General features: G+C 37.9%; 1 protein-coding gene across 3 annotated transcripts; it reads left to right on the forward strand.

The window, feature by feature from the left end:
* The first annotated feature begins 1235 nt into the window (after nt 1–1235).
* LOC131793695 (spectrin beta chain, erythrocytic) lies at nt 1236–15277 on the forward strand. 3 transcript variants are annotated; one of them, XM_059111152.2, is made up of 24 exons: nt 1236–1524; nt 2650–2711; nt 3198–3371; nt 3714–3806; nt 4078–4160; nt 4254–4337; nt 4633–4748; nt 5000–5136; nt 5237–5425; nt 6001–6087; nt 6853–6984; nt 7400–7492; nt 7610–7672; nt 8107–8325; nt 8461–8663; nt 9095–9148; nt 10133–10286; nt 10631–10812; nt 11249–11393; nt 11781–11882; nt 12420–12632; nt 12752–12934; nt 13208–13354; nt 13948–15277. In XM_059111152.2, the coding sequence occupies exons 1-24, from the start codon at nt 1497–1499 to the stop codon at nt 14194–14196; spliced, it is 3192 nt and encodes a 1063-aa protein (XP_058967135.2). In that variant the 5' UTR covers nt 1236–1496; the 3' UTR covers nt 14197–15277. The 3 variants fall into 3 exon arrangements, with proteins under 3 accessions (XP_058967135.2, XP_058967137.2, XP_058967140.2); XM_059111154.2 differs by having other exon boundaries at nt 12423–12632; XM_059111157.2 differs by lacking the exon at nt 9095–9148.
* Nucleotides 15278–16593: the final 1316 nt, after the last annotated feature.

Genomic DNA, 16593 nt, shown 5'->3' on the forward strand with positions numbered 1-16593 from the left:
AGGGTATAAAAGGGTTAACCCTAAGCTGAATGTACTCCCCTGCAAAACTTAACTATAGGCCAATGGTAATGTAGAGGAATCGACAAAGAGAAGAACAAAAGTGTTGTCAGAGGAATTACTGTTTCATTCACTTTGCGATATGTTAATAACATACTGACCTTATATTTAAAACTGCAATGAAATTAATTTTTTATTTGACCTGCGGATGAAAGTCAAGCAAATATTTGTCGCTCCCATTGTTTTGCTTCGTAGCTCAGTTGGACCAGCTAGTACCTGGGAGGCATGGGTTCGAATCCCGTCGAAGTCTGAATGTTTCAGGCTTCTTTGCGTATTTGCCAAAATTACGGTCCATTTGCGAGGATCATTTCTTTACTTAAATATATTTCAGTTTGTTGGTAGTTGGTGGGTTTTTTTTCTTTCTAATGTTAAGGTTGCATTAAATGAAAAGAAATTTACATATGCATCAAAACTTTTATCTGTTCACTCAAAAGCTATTTATAGTATTCATCGATTTAATGAGACTTTTTATTTTTTCCGAGCTTTGCTCATTATGCACATAACTCACTTGCGTTCGAATGAATTATTATATGTCATCATAAATCACGGTTCACAGAAAGAAAGTTTCGAGATTTATACTTGTTACTACTCACACTATTCCCTACTCGAATGTGAAAAAAGAAAACTCAAGCCATAAGTAACCTTACCTGCTGATCAGAGCTTCATTAATATCTGTTTAAGCTTATGTTATGTTATGCCTCCCTTTTAGGAGTAGGAGTGGTTAAAATCCCTGGAAATTTTTCTACCTATATAAGCTTCATTAACAAATCTTGATTGCGCCACCGATCCATACCCCTGAATAGCGTCTATTTTTTCCTCTTTTGATAAATTAAGATATTGCGTTGTTCAACTGGTGGACTCTTTCGATCGACATCAATCCCGTTCTGCTTCGAATGAGGTGGACGTTTCTTTAAAAAGAAGCCTATGACATTCCGCACATGATTTTGGTGGTACCAATTCGATCCTACTTCCCCTTCATAAGGAGAAGATTAAAACCTGTCAGAAACGGTAGTATTTGAAACGAATTTCAAAATACCGAGGAGCCATGTTCTTAAAAATCTATTTATACATTAGAACAAAATATCTACTTTAATTTGCATGTGACATGTAATAAATTTTTCTTCACATGACAGATAACAACAACAGGAAAGGCAGTGTTGCGTGACATTTTGTCCATAATGGCGAGAGAATGACATAAGATCTTTGAGCTAAGATTCAAAAATATTTACCTGAAGTGTACAAGGGGATTTCATCTGAGTTCCCGATCGCAAAACCGCCGATGGACTGAGATCTGGCAAGTTGAACCGATTATCAACAGCCTTCAAACAATCTTCCCTAGTCAAACAACTCTCTGACTAACTCGAAGTTCGCTGAAAGACCACTTTTTTGGAAGAAATTCCTTTGAGGATCTTCAATATCGCTTCCAAACGCAATCGACAATGAACACAGAATACATCTTTATGAAAGGTAAGAGAGATCGCGGTACCATGAAGAAAAATAAGCTGTAAGTTAGTGTTTAAAGAATATCGTTTGTTTTGAATACCCATTAATTGTAATAATTTACATGCGATAACAGCAGATAACAGCAGCATCTCAAGCTCTCACCCAAGAAGGTGGAATGCCAATTATTAAGGATTATATCCGACTATAGCCTAAAAAGCAGTGAACGTATCAGTAGGACTTTTAAGTGTTGCTTCGTAGAGCACATACGTTCTCAGAGAGCAGAAACCAATGGTGCGTAATCAAGAAACTTATGTTAAGTGGATTTAGACAAATTATTCTAGGCTACATCGCAGCTAAACATAAGTTTGTTTGCAAACTTATTGCTGAAAACTTCAACGTATAAAAATGTGCAATTCAGTCGATTTACGTGCTTTGCAAGCTCATAACGCGCATTAATATGCATATTTTTTTTGGCGGTTGATACCGCTTCTTTGTCGGGTTTAACGCGCCCAAACAATTTCTTTTGTTCTTTCGAGAGCTTCAGCTGTACGAGACAACTGAAGCGACACTTCGCGTACCAAATTTATCCACTAAAACCCTAAGTAATCTCTTTCTCACTGTCAACAGTAAATTATATAAACTGAATCTTTGTTTTAGTATTTCATTGTCAACAGGCCTCCAAAAGGGGAAAAAACGTCTTGGAAAAAACCGAACTATTAAGCGATTTTCGGTACATTGGTGCAAGCACGATCGATATTTTACTCGCCCTTGAAGTTCGGAAAAAGCTATGGATTCAAGAAAAAAGAGCATCGTTACAAATTCAATTAGATGAGGGAGTCTTCAAACGACCGTAATCTTCAACTATGCAAAACGCCTTTTTTATTATGTCTAATAAACACTATTTAAAAATCTTCTTGTTATGCATATTGTGGCCATCTCGGCAATATTAGCACCCTCGCTCAAACATCTGACTTTTTGAAAAAGAATCAATTAGCGTGATGCGGGATGAGCTAGGAACGAGAAGTCCAAGCAGGTGAGAGTCTCGATTCCCGGTGTCCTGAGAGAAGGTGCTCGCTTATTTTTTACATCAGACCGGTGTAAATTATGATCATGACTGGTTACACTAAAGGAATTTTGCTCTCTCCACAGACAGTCAATTGGACAGGCATGAGAGGGTTTTTACTCGATGGATTAATCTTCAATTAGCAAAAGTAAGAGTCACTTGAAAGAGTGTAAGCCGCCATGACCTTGGGATTTATGGCGTCAGAGGGTAATATTTGAAGGTCGTCTTAGATTTAAGATTCTCACTTTTTTGCTCGATTGAATTCGACTTGATTGCTTTCTCTCTTTGACCAGTATAGCATTTTAACATTTTTGCTTTTAGTGGACATACTCAGTACATGTGGAGGCTTTGGAGTGGTAGGGCTATAAAGAAAAAAACTAGGAAAGTAGATATAAGAGTCCAGCTTTAAGCCGAATTAGTTTTACTAATGTATAGCTTTTGGGTGAGTTTCCCAATCATTCAAGGTAAAGCTAAGATTTTGAACTATTTACTTTTTTCTTGCGGTATATATCCTCTCTATCATGTTAATAATATCAGTTTTCTTTCCGTCAATTTAATTTTGTTTTTGTTCACAACACCAAAAACAGTTCAGCTACCCTTGATGATTCTAAACTTCACGAAACATTTTCTACAGGCGAATCCTCCAGTAAGAGTCTCTAACCTTGTCAACGGATCGAAAGATGGGAAAGTTTTACTCACACTTGTTGAAGTACTTCTTGGAATCAAAGTTTTGAGAGACACGAAAAACAGCCGAATAGCTAACATTAAAAATATCCAGGAGGCTATGGGACACTTGGCTAGAAACAAGGTATGCATCCTAAAACAAGCTTGAAATATTCGATCGAGTTATTCCATGACTGTCATTTCTTGCTCCTCGAATTGACTCGTGTGTAATTGAAATAAGAAGATAAATCTCTTGAGACAAGACAATTTGAGCCAAACCTGAGGCAACTGAGTCAAGCCTAATAATGAATGCTGTCAAATAATAGCGTTACTGAATTCGTCAAATAGCTGTTAATTGTAATGAAGCCCTGTATCGACCAATCAGAGCTTGCACAGCTCCATGATCACCTGAGCACTGAGAAAAACAGGAAGTCAATCACCAATGCTGTGTTTAGTTATGCGCAACTAATGTCTTGTTTATTCCTAGGTCCGAACAGGAAGCGTTACAGCCAGCGAGATTGTATCCGGTGTTCAGCAGGCTACGATAAGCTTGGTGTGGAGTATCATCTTTCAATTTCAGGTTGTTGAAATTTTGATTTGGATGCAGAGGCAACTTATTTTTTAATGTCTAACATAGTTCTGATAATTTAATATTTTTTCAGCTTTCAGAGTTCTCCTTCCAAGCCGTACAAGTCTTTTCTTTCTTGACCTTCTTTCCCAGTTATTTTTTCCTTATTCTTTTCTGCTTTCCAAAGTTCGTTATCACTATAAACGTTTCGGCCCACATCGTAATGATTTTTGTTACGTTATCTCTTAAATAATTTTTGTTTCAACCTATGTCCCTTGAAAAGGTAATCAAGGCGATTCAACCCTCTCAAACAGATTATGGAGTCGATCAAAAGCTTCTAGGATGGTGTCAATATCAGCTGAAAGGGTTTGTATCTCTCACGAATTCGCAATCAATAAGGTTGACTAATTCTAATGATGAGTTAACATAGCTTTGCTTTACTCTTTTGATCTACAACAGATACAAAAGTAAAGTAGAAGTGACTAACCTAACCACGAGCTGGATGGATGGTTTAGCATTTAATGCGCTCCTTCACTCTTTCAAGTAAGCCTTTCGTGTTGGTATCCATTCAGGCTGATATGGTAAACATACTTATGCATAGCATTAAACGTTATCGAGGGTCACTTATCTCGTCGCCTTGGTGCCCAATGTGCGAGTGGAACATAAGTATATTTTACTTACGACCTGTCCAAGACACCTCATATCTTTAACTGAGGAAACCAAATATGAGAGAAATTCCTCATCTTCATGGCAGTGTTGAACGATCGGAAGACTGCGTCTCCATAATAGGTCTGCTTTAGATATTAGTAATCGTTGCTTATTTTCTGTCATCTTACAGCCCATCTCACTTTAACTTTGATGCAATATCAGCAAGTGACGGGGAGAAACGTCTTGCAAATGCCCTTAACCTGGCCACTAAAAATTATGGAGTACCTCCTATTTTTGACTTGGAAGGTAAAGTTATTACTTGGCATCTATAATGCAAGTACTTTAGCCTTAAGCCTATGCAAGAAAATCTTTCAATTTCGTATAGGCAAACTCCTTTTGTATTTTAAGCCACAAAATGTTTTCCACATGTAAGTAATTTACCAAAAGCTAGTTTTACTCAGTTTGTCTAGAAGTGGGGTTTTGCTGTTTGACCGATAACGCCCAGTATATTCTCTGTGATAGATACATAATTTAATTTTTTATCTAAATTCTTCCAGATTTTGGAATCGAAACACCAGATAAAAATATGATAACGCTTTTCTTATCATATTTGTATCAATTCACGAGGAGCGGAGTATTATCGGTCGAGAGTTTTGAAACATTCAGGAAACAAACATCATCTGAAGTAAAAACGGTGAGTATACATGCATAAAAATGTTATTCGTTATCTGCCAAAAATGAAGCAAACAAATAAGGTATCAGACGGGTTTTAATTTCTGGACTTCCTTTTACAGGAATACAAAGTACAGACCTTTTCCACACGGTATGAAACGTCAAGTTCGCGTGCTACAACTTATGATGTCAGAACGACAAGCACTACTCATCAAGGAAAGAATGATAGTGTCTTCTATGAAAACCAATCTCTGGGAAATGAACGAGTTCTTCATGTGACTGGTTTCCCTTCATCGATCCAGATACAAGGGGTACGATGATTCAGTTCTTATTTTCCCTCTCGTGATACCAGTCTATGTCGCAACCGATCTTTTTTGCAAGCCGTAACGTGACTCTCCATCGGGTTCGTTCGAGTTTTGTTCGCGGAACTCTGCCCCTCTAACACCGCCCTAGTGTTTCAAATAAAAGCTGCGAAGTAGAGTTTCGTGATGATAACAATTATACTCAAAATCGTACAACGCTCATAATGCTGACATTAATTAAAATGAAGATGAAAGTGATCCTCGCTCCAATAAACACTAGTAAAGCAGTGGTGATTTTTTTAGGCTATATTTTCAAGCAGTAAGTGCATGTTCATTACTGGGAAGATCACTCTCATCTTAATTTATTAATCTGCAGTCAATTATGTAATGTTAAATTTTACAGTCGTTCAATAGTTAAAAGTACAGGATGATGAAAGACAAGATAATCTGAGTTTATAATCTCTTGTGAAAAGTTGATGTAATTTTCCTCCATGTTAGGCTTATGATCTTAGGGAGTGAGTTAGTAAGATGCTCAAAGGCCGATCTGCCAAAGTTAATGACATTCACTTTTTTTATGTTTTCAGCGAAAAGGTTTTGTTGTGTCACCGTTTCGAAAACCCTCGAGCAGTTCATCCAGAAATTCATCGAGAGCCTCAAGTCCAGACTCTAAGGTATTGAAAAGAAAATTCGATAGATTTAAGCTGGTAGATTGCGTTACTCTTGCAGGCCTTATTCCTAGGGGGGGGGTTCTTTCTGGTAATATTTAGATCACGTCTTTTCCCAGCTCCCTGGGATACTCGGTAGAACCAACCCTGTGCTACCAATTGGTTGAACATTTCATTCCGTCCAACGAACATTCGTTTTTGACAAACCAGTGAAGTAAAAAAGTTACGAACATAAATTGCGGTGTCGCCAGTGAACTGTGTACATCGAGTGATGCATCAACATCCTACTAGTCTGCCTCTTTTTCATACGCTGTAATTCAAATTTTAAATGCTTGTTACGAGGAGATGACTTATTTTAGTATGGTGTGGTCTGGTTTTATTTGGGTTTGTTTGATTTGCTCCTAAACGCCGATTTGAACGAGGATAACGTGAATATTTGCTACATCATCGGATAGGAAAATTTAGAAATGCATATAATACCGACACTCGGGCAAAAGCATATAACCAAAATGACCCTTAGACCCTGTATTGCTTAAGTGTGGTTCTTGGCAGCTCCTGAAAGTGAACAAAACTAAGAACTCATCTTGCTTTGCTTTAGCGGTCGAGGAGCAAAACGAATTTTGGACAACCTTTGGGCAACGGAACTGCGTAATGACATCTTCAAAAGTAGTGATGGCTTGAAATTGCCTTCTAAGTTAAGGTTTCAGAAGGAGATTGATAACAAACAATTTCGTCTTTATCATCATTTGATGAATTATTTCACTATTACAGGAGCTCAAAGACGAACCTCTAACGTTCACATCGTTACCTCAAATGTCATGGAATGAATCATACGAGTACAAGGTCGCCACCAGAAATGTCACATCAGATAGTCACGTAACATCCACTTCCAGCACTAACATGGTATATACTCGTTTGTGCATTTACACGAGCATGCTTTCGATTGATTGTTCGTTAAAGACATTCCCATTGTACACACATCGACGACACTTCTCCAGCAGTGATTTACGAGAAAAGCTTTACGCAGAAAACTGTCCAATAAAAGTGCAGATAATGATAAAGCAGAATGAAAAAATCTTGCTCTTGAGCTTATTTTTGGTACAAGATAAATGAATGCATTTTAGCTTGTGATATCTTAAAACAGACGTTCTCCGGTTAGGACAAAGTAAGGAATCTTTCTGGTATGGCTTTATTTTAACAAGTTCTAGGTAATGGATATAAGCTTATATTCTGTGGTTAAATAAAGTAGTCGTCTGTTAATCCCAACAGGACCAAAAGTCCTACAAATAAAATAAATGATCGTTTCTTTCCCATATAGTTATCGTCTCAAAGTAGCGAAGATGATTCTGCCAGAGTGGATAAATTAATCAGCATGGTTCAGAATGGTCAAACGAATGAAAACCATAAAGAGGTAATTTTGAAGTTTCTTTGAAATAGAGAGATTTCAGTGTTGAAAGGAAGAGAAGGGTTTATCATTACCATAAAGATACATCACAACTGAAAACTAAAACCTACATCCCTCTAATAGGTGGTACCTGGCGATGTCAAAAGCGACTCAGAGAAGCGTATTACCTATACAGTAGAGAAGAGGGTAAATGATCAAAGATATATGCTGCATTGGTGGGCAGCTAAAATGTTTAGTTGACGACAAAGTAAATAGTTGATAACATGAGATACACCGCCGCAGTGAAACTTAAGAAACAGACGTTCATGACATTAGTCCCTAGTAAAGGGAACACTACCATGGCCCTTTTCAAAAGATATCAGATTTGAATCTTAAAATATGTTCAGACAAAAAATGATGTCGACTTGAAATATCCTTATCAAGAATAGTCAGTCGGCATTAAATCGAGTCTCCTCAGTTTCGCGATTAAAAAAAAGTTCGCGTTACAGCACAAATAAGGTATCATACTCCATTTCCAGTTTTCTATTAAGTCAAAATAATAATAGAATGACCAAATATTTAAGATTTTTCTTGTTTCCAACTGGAGCAGCCTTATATTTGAATCTCAATTAAATTTACAGACAGAGCGAGCTCCAGTTGTGAACATAGAAACTGAAGAGACAGTTGTTGATGAGATAGTGAAAAAGACAATTAGCACGGTAGAGGACGAACAAGAAAGAGAGAGAAGTGGTAAAAGTGACGCCGAGATTGATGCAAAAGAAGGTGATGGCTCCAACAAGGACGCAGCTACTCCTGAGAAAGATAGAAAGGGAGAGGTGCTCCACGAAAACACAACACTGGTACGTAATTGAATAATCATAAAGAAAACCAAGACAGCCTAATAAAACATTCGTTACAAATTACGAGGCCCCTTTTTTATTTGCACTTCGCAATAAGTATCGGGAACTAATGTCATTCAATTGTACGCCCCTTAGCCTGACGGCAGAACAAATAAAACCAGAGAGGTTTTGTTGGTATCCACTGCACGTATCTCTGGTGAGGAAAATCCAAAGAAAACAGAACCCGATGGACGGGCGTCTTGGCTCTCCGTTAGCACTGAAGATGATTGCGAACAGTCTCCTGATGCTAGCCTGGTTCATTATTTTAGATATGGCAAGGATGAGTCCAGTCCTCCCAGGTAAAGAAACATTAATTTTGCAAAGCGACAGCGTAAAGCTGCGGTATAACGTAGAAGGTACGCAATATCGCCCCATCGTTTGGTACTACGTTAAATAAAGGCCACATATTCTACTTTCTCAACTACTCTATTTAATGAAGGCCTTCTCTCTAGGCTTCCGTTCTCCTTTCCTTAAAAATTGCGAGGTCAATCTTGCGTCCCAGGAGTGTAATAAAAATACAACATGTACATGCCTAAGGATTCCAAAAAGGCCGGCTGCTTCAATATCCGAATTAAAGTAAACCAAAATGCTAAGATTAGCCCATTGCCGCATTGCGAGAATTAAGCTATGGGTGAGATTACTTTTGTTCTTGAAATTGGAGAAGAGTCAAACTGTCCAGTTCCAATACAAGTACAAATCTCAACCTGCGAAGCTGACGTTGTGTTTATAGATACCTGACCCAAATTCAGATCAATTTGGGAGGACAAAGAGAAAATAACGTCGGGTAAGGAGCGATTTTGTTTCAATTTTCTCACCAAATTACATCCATTGAAACACGCATTACTAATTGAACACTAATGCATTTGGATAATCTTTGAATCGAAAGCAAATACTATCATTTGGTGAGATTATCATTTATTTATTTATTCTGATCCTGCAACTTAAATCTAATCTCTTGATCGCTATCTGTAACGATCTATGATGACCTCCGTTACAATTTTTTCCATCCGTTCTCTTTCTTGATTTATCAGTTTCTCTTCTATGGCGATTAAATTTCTTTTCTGCTGGTCCCTCCTATGAAACTGTTATCGATAGTTAAGATCGATGAGAGTCGAGTACAGATCGCATCAAATAAAAAGGTCATTTGTAAAAAAGACATTTTCTTGAACTTTTTCCAATCTGAGTTTTCCTGATCAGGTGTTGAGATATTCGAAACCTGTCTGCGATCGATAGAACCACTGATTGTACCCAAGTCTTGTAAGCACGAAGAGAAGTCTACAAGACGATATGATTTAAATCCCCAAGGTCTTAAAATAAAATGAGTTGGAAATAATGGCTTTTCTTCTTTCCTGAAACACGAGTGGAAACACTGGTCACGGATTATCTTTTTTACACAGCCAATAAATTCCTTTCTTTCTGCAAAATTTGAGATTACTAACTAAACCTAACAAAGCACCTAATTTAATTATTTTACTTTACAACGTAATTTCTAATGATGCAAACTTAACTGTAATCTTGCAAAGACCATGCCGAGATAGATAGTATTTTATAATGAGAATGAAACTAACAAATCAAAGTAGAAGCAGCCATTGTTGCTGTTGTTATTTGTTTATTCCAATTTTACAGTATGATAGGGAGATCATATGCACCTTGGTAAGCAAAGCCATAACTCAATAGATTAAACGATATTTCGGAGAAGTTGTGGGGGATTTTTCCTAATGAAGGTATGATTCAAAATGCGTATACTTGATCTTCTCATTCACAACAGCTCCCCAGCTGGCTCAATCAACTTTGTGGACTACCTGAAGAGGAAATTAGACGCCGTTGATCGAGATTTATTTGACATCGAGTACGGTGCAGGACAGTCGGACAAAGAATCAATGGACTTACAGACCACGAAAAAAGCGTTGGACCAACACAAGGTTACTCTTATTATCTGTAGCCCTGATGTTTGACGTTTAATGAGTTTCCGTGTGTTATCCGTTTAGCCTTGAAGTTGTCTCTACGTTGATCACTATGAATACATATATTCAAATAAATGAAAGAGAAATACGCTTCCCGAATTTCTGAACTAGAAGTCCCAGTTATTCGCAAAGAAAATAAGCAAAAAAAGACACATTTTTGCATAGTTTTACCCGACCAACGAATGGCTTGTAAACCGCGTTTTACATTAATTTGTTGTTTACTTCCTGCTTAACTACACAACAGATCAAACGTACTTGAAACTAAACTAACGTTTGGGATGATTTCACATTGTCTCGAAAAGGACGTTCTGCTTGAGTTGGAGTCGGTTGAGGCCCATACTTATGATGTTCTAGAGGAGGGAAAAAATCTGGTCAACGAAAAATGCTTTGATAGTTCGCATGAGGAATACTTCAGTGATAGAATGGAGGCAACAGAAGGAAAACTGAAGAGGACTGAGGAAGTCGTGAATAAGGAGCATCAAAGGTAACTGTTTTTCTGTTCTCTTTAAACAGGATAGGATGAAACTGGATCCTGTCTGAACCCCTCGTGACGCGCTAGTTTCTTAATTGTGTTTCTTAGAGATATCGCATTTTGGGATCTAAGAATAACCAACCCTGAGCCAAAAAGTTATGTCACTGGGAATTTTAAACACCTTCGTTCATTCTTCACCAACAGAGCATTTTATTATGCTCTCTTGTACCCTACCAAGACTTTTAAGCAACTCGCGAAGAAAATGTAACAGTATTCCCGGGAGTCCAGAGAGCTTGAGTCTGAAAATACTTGAAAGGAATTTCCTTTAGAATAGGGTCCAGTCTCTTGGCTAATGATTCTATCCTGGCTTAACCTTAAGATAGTTGATAAGCTGACTTATTAAATTGCAAACTCATTCATCATTTACTGATTCTTCCTTCCTCCGTAGGTTGTTCGACCTGTATGTAATTTTGCTCAATCAGCACTTGGAGCGGATGAATGATTGGCTTGTCCGTGCCGAGTCCCGGATGGCCTTAGATGATGACGTGGAGCCAACATACGAAGGAGTAAACCTTCAAATCGTCAATCATAAGGTTTTCAATGAACTCAATAACTAACGTACTTTGCGTCCACCGTTTGTCTTTAAAAGCCACTGATAAGTCAGACATTTTTCAACCTTCCACTGTGGCTGATACATTTAGATAAGTTGAGCTTGTAGTTAGCTTACCCTCCTATTTAGGGTTCTATATATAGAATAAAACTGCTAGAAACGTCGTCCTACTCAATAAGATCCATTAAATTTTTCAAAGCTTTCGATTTGTAACAATATGGAAAAGCTGGTCTTTTTATCTTTCTTGCATAAAATAAGTAAGATGAATTCCTTTATCTTCGATCTTCTCTCGTCTCAAAGTGAAATAGTCTCTTAACTTCACCATGCCCCTCCTACTGTTTCATTTTCTAAAGACTCGATCTTATCCTAGACATTCCAGGAAGACTTGTCTAATCATTCCATGGTGAATATGATACTTGATATGGACATGGAAGATCCTGCTATAGATGAAACCATTCGGGACTGGGTCAAAGTGAGTGATAATCTTTCTAGGAAAATCTCAATGGGGTTAACCTTTAGTCGAACAACGGCAAAAAGTTCAGTCTTAAGGCGTGAAAAACGACAAATTTTAAACTTAAGTCATGAAAAAATTAACCATATAATTTTTTGTTAACTTAAACAGAAAGAAACCATCCGTTACCCATCACCCCATTGAGACCCTCTTCTCAGTGTGAATAAACACAAAAACCAGGAGATGTATACTTACATCGAGATCCCCCTTCAAATAAACTTATCTTTTAGGAGTTAAATGAGTGGTGTGAACGGAATATTTTATGAAATCTCATCAGTAGGCGGCGCATCTTTTAAGTATGAAAAAAATAGGTATGAAATCCTGTCTGTTCATGAAAAAAAAACAGCTAGGGTAATGTTTTGGTGTAAATGATAGAAAACACTGTTCCCGATTAAAGATGAAAGAGAATGGTAATCACCAATTATCATTTGGAGCAATTAGGACGGACAACTTGGGCCTCTATTTCTAATTCACCAGCCCTCCTCTTTTTCTCGGAAGCAGGTTTTGAGTGAACGTTGGGCTGCAGTGTGGACGTGGGCAGAAGAATGGAAAGAGAAGCTTTACAAAGCCCTTATCGACTGGAATAAACTTCGCGAAGAAGAGACTGTTCTACTGTCCTGGTTGTCAAGTAAAGAACAAACCATGGATGTTATTGGCCAAACGGATATCACAGATGAGGAACAAGTGAAAATGCACTTGAATTTGCTAGAGGTACGAAAAGAGCTGATCAGTAATTAAAAGCACAGAAACCCTCGTTCAGTTCTGTTTTACAGCAGCTCTAGGCCCAGCTGCACAATCGTTCACCTTTTCAGTATTTTTTTTTCCAACAGACATTAGAGCGCGAAATGGATGCACAAGGCACGCGACTGGAATCTCTCCACCAGATTGGAGAAGAACTCATAAGAGATGCTGACTACCACAATTCTACCGCTAAAGCAATCTGGGACCAATTGGAAGACTTTGATGAATGCTGGAAAGCGATTAGTAACTCAGTCAAGGAGAGGAAAGCAGTGGTGAGCATTGAAAGTAAAACCAGACGAAACTTACCGTTGCGTTTTCTTTGCAGCGCTTATATTTTATCCCTCTGTTTTTCCCTTTCAAAATAAATCCAACCAAAAATGGCATTGTTGCAAGAATAATCGATGGCGCTGGTGAGTTTAGAGTAAAAAATTATTAGCAATTCCCTTAAATATTACATGTAAGTGTAAATTTCAACAGGAACTTCTGTTGTATGATAATTATGATACAACTAATAACATTGTCGTTATTGAAAATACACATTTTAGCTTCAAGATACCCAAAGTAAGGTGAAACAGATGGGGGATTTGATGAAAGAAGTTCGAGCCTGGATGGACGAGGCCGAAAAATTAATCAAATTTATTCGATTGCAAAGTGACCCTGAGAAGGAAACCAAAATCCAAGAAAAGATAGAGGTAATGGTCAATATGTGTTGTATACTTTACTATACATTCCATCAGAAGTTACATAGACACTGAATACGAACAATCTTTTATGTGAATCCCCGCATGTTTTTCTTTTTTTTTCGCAACATTGCAACAAAGTGTCGGGGCTCGACAAGCTGTAAGGCAGGGTACCTGAATGTTCTGTGTAGATTTTAAAGCAGAAGAAGTGATTTGAGTGCCCGTGTAACCCACTTACTTCTTCACCAGGCTACTTTACTCTTGTAAACTTTCCTCGTGCGGTTCCTCTTGACTATTTCTGATCGAAAATTTTAAGGTTATCCTTCACATTCAAGTCCCATTTAAAAAAAAGTCTTTGGTGCACACGACTTGAAAATTGCACTAGCCAAGCATGAAGTTTAAGGGAAATTCTAATCTTGGCAACGGGACAAGTTTATCGACAAATTTTGGTTGTTTAGTAAATAAAGTAGACTCTTTAGATGTTAAGTTTTTGCTGGGGTAGATTTTAGTTCCCGGTCGTTCTCATCTTAGGGGAAAAGGATGAACTAGCTCTTTCTCGATGCTTAAAATAATCATGAATAGCTAATTTTTACTTCATTTTTCAGCTTAAATGTGAGGAAAAAGACAGAAACCAGCTCAAAGTCGACGAGATCAATCGCTTAGAGGAAGAACTAAGCGCAAACATCGATAAGAGGTCCAATTACTACATGAAAAGAGTCATCAAGCCATTCAACAAACGCTGGGATGACACAAGAATTGCCCTCGACAGATTTCGTAATGATGACTACCCGTTTGTCAAGCCAGACGACTGCTTTCTTGTTAAATGTTTAAAGAAGGCCCTTGTAGTTAACTGAATAGATTCCTCGTGTGCTTAAAATCCAAAGTGACGATAAGGCATGATGTGTGATGCTTTACGCACCAGCTCTCTTTAAAATAGCCACGCTTATTTTTAAAACGCCATTCGTGTAAATGAACTAAAGAAAAAGTGGATTTGGATCCTTCCATGGCAGAGGAAGGGAAGGAGTCCCGTTAATTGACTCGGCAAAACGTTCCCCATTTAATTCAGTTTTAAGAGGCTTGACACATCAGCAATCCACTGCAGAAAATACGAGTTGGCTCAGTGTTCGAGCTTTAGTTAACATTAGGTTTAAAAAAAACCATGGAGATGATTAAACTTTCTATTCTGCCATTCAGAGACTTTAGCCTCCACCCTAAAAAGATTAGGAATTGAAAAAGCTTAATACCTTATTTGGCTAAAAACTTGGAATATATATAAATGACGAGCTTTCGGCTACAAGGGTAGTAAGCTTTTGTCGCCAAAAAGTTGAGCTATATTCTAAATTAATTTTAGTGAGAAAAAGTTACAATTTTAATATTCCAACCTGTTTAGCCAAGCAAAACTGCCAGTCGCTTTACGTAAAAAAGCTAGAGCAGGTGGAAACAAGGTTCAGTCTGGTTGCATAGTGCCCTCAGCAAACAGCTTCATATGTGTTTGAGAAAGGGTACCATACTATGCCCTATACAAGCTTTGGTGGGTAAACTTAAGTCGTTTTCAACGCCGCTTATCATGGTAATTACGCTAAGCCGTAGGAAATTGTTTTCCATTGACCACGCGGAATTTCATGATGCAATTCCACGCTTTTATCGATGCAGCTATTCTCAATAATTTCATCAGATCGCGCGTTACACTAAACATCACGTTTCTAGTTTCCCAACCAATCGAAAGACAGCTTTTGAAGCGAGGGCGTGCCGTGTGTCACATAACTTCAAGGCGTTCCACGCTCTAAAGCTTGTATTTGAAGACCTGAAAGGCTAGACTTTCATCACAAAAGCACTTTGAACGACTGGGTGAAGGGAAGCGGCCAAAAAGCAAAATCCCGATTGACCTGAACGTAAACGAATATCTACAAAAGACAAAGACTGCTGCAGAAATGAAAGGAGTTACTCAACGCCGTCGTATCGTGAACTACATCGAGTATTACATGGACGAATATGATTATTATAATTTCGATCGTGTGGCTACAAATCTGAGTCACTCCCGAAAGGGAAGATCGAAGAAGGAAGCCAGTTTGAATACAAACAGACCAAACCCGGCCGGCCACGAGAGAAAATTGTTGACGAAACTACAAAATACGGAGAGGAAGAAGAAGGAGAGTAACCTTAGAACTTCTGCAAAGTGAAGCGTCGCCGATTTTGGAAAAAAATGCCGTCATTTCGACTGAAACTATTAAACCACTGCTCGATCAAAGTCAGTGTTTCAAATTGAACTACTGTAGCTTGAACTGGAATACACGTCGCGTTCTGATATTTTGTAAGCACTGTTAACTACTCTGCGCATGTTTTATGGTTAGGTTTGTTGACACAAAGTCGTAATTCAGTTGGACATTTAACTCATTAAAATTTTAGCTAACCAAACAGCTAAATACTACAATTCCGGAAAAATGGGAGTTTGTATTACTGAGGATAAATAAACGCTGGATCATATAACGCCAATTAAGTTTCTACATTTGTAATTGCTGTAGTCCGGCTTGTTTTTTGTTATGAAGAAAGAATTGAACAGGTACCTGTTGGAAACACGTTTTGTTACACTGTGTTATGAGAAATTACTATCAAAATAAAATAGACAACCATTAAACGATAACTTGTAGTGGTCTATGAGAGCACGAAACTCTAACCTCGTTGGCTGTTAAAACCCATTGTCTCAATCGATCGTAGACAAGTATCTAGAGCTGGGAGACTAGACGTTTAAAAGCCAGAATCGAAACGGTATTATACGATAAATCCTGATTGAAATTGTCACTTTAGAATTTGTACACAATATACCAAATCAGTGCTCCATTTCGTTCCTTTCAGTTTTCATAATTGACTTTGCGTGTTTTTATTCTTAACTTCATTCCTGGTGGTTTGAATAGGATAACACTTTGCGATTTAGCATTAGTGGCACTTGTGAATTGTTAATCCTACACGGTTTCAAATATTGCTTTCTACCTAATTGTCTAACGATGGGTTTTTGTTCTCTGACGTGTCTCAAGAGTGCTCATGAGTGTAGGCGTAAATAGAAAGCTTTGAAAATCATCCTCTAAACAAAACAAGTCAAGACACGTCTTTAAAGGCTGGCGTCAGTACACTCCCTAAAAGAGGAGGTTCCTTTTTGTAGACTTGGTTTTGCTTTGCACGGTTTTTTAAATCTTCCAGAGCAGTTTGTTTGTTTGCTTCTCATTTGAAATGTAAGTTCGTTTGATCGAGTTGCT

Source organism: Pocillopora verrucosa, chromosome 9 (assembly GCF_036669915.1).
Source record: "Pocillopora verrucosa isolate sample1 chromosome 9, ASM3666991v2, whole genome shotgun sequence".
NCBI classification, from domain to species: domain Eukaryota; kingdom Metazoa; phylum Cnidaria; class Anthozoa; order Scleractinia; family Pocilloporidae; genus Pocillopora; species Pocillopora verrucosa.

Bases quoted from the DNA above. Each gene is read 5' to 3' on its own strand.
- LOC131793695 (XM_059111152.2), top strand. From the start codon at position 1,497: ATGAACACAGAATACATCTTTATGAAAG. The intron at 7,493-7,609 runs GTAATTTTGAAG...TCCCTCTAATAG, and splicing joins CGAATGAAAACCATAAAGAG to GTGGTACCTGGCGATGTCAA. The intron at 11,883-12,419 runs GTGAGTGATAAT...TTTTCTCGGAAG, and splicing joins CCATTCGGGACTGGGTCAAA to CAGGTTTTGAGTGAACGTTG.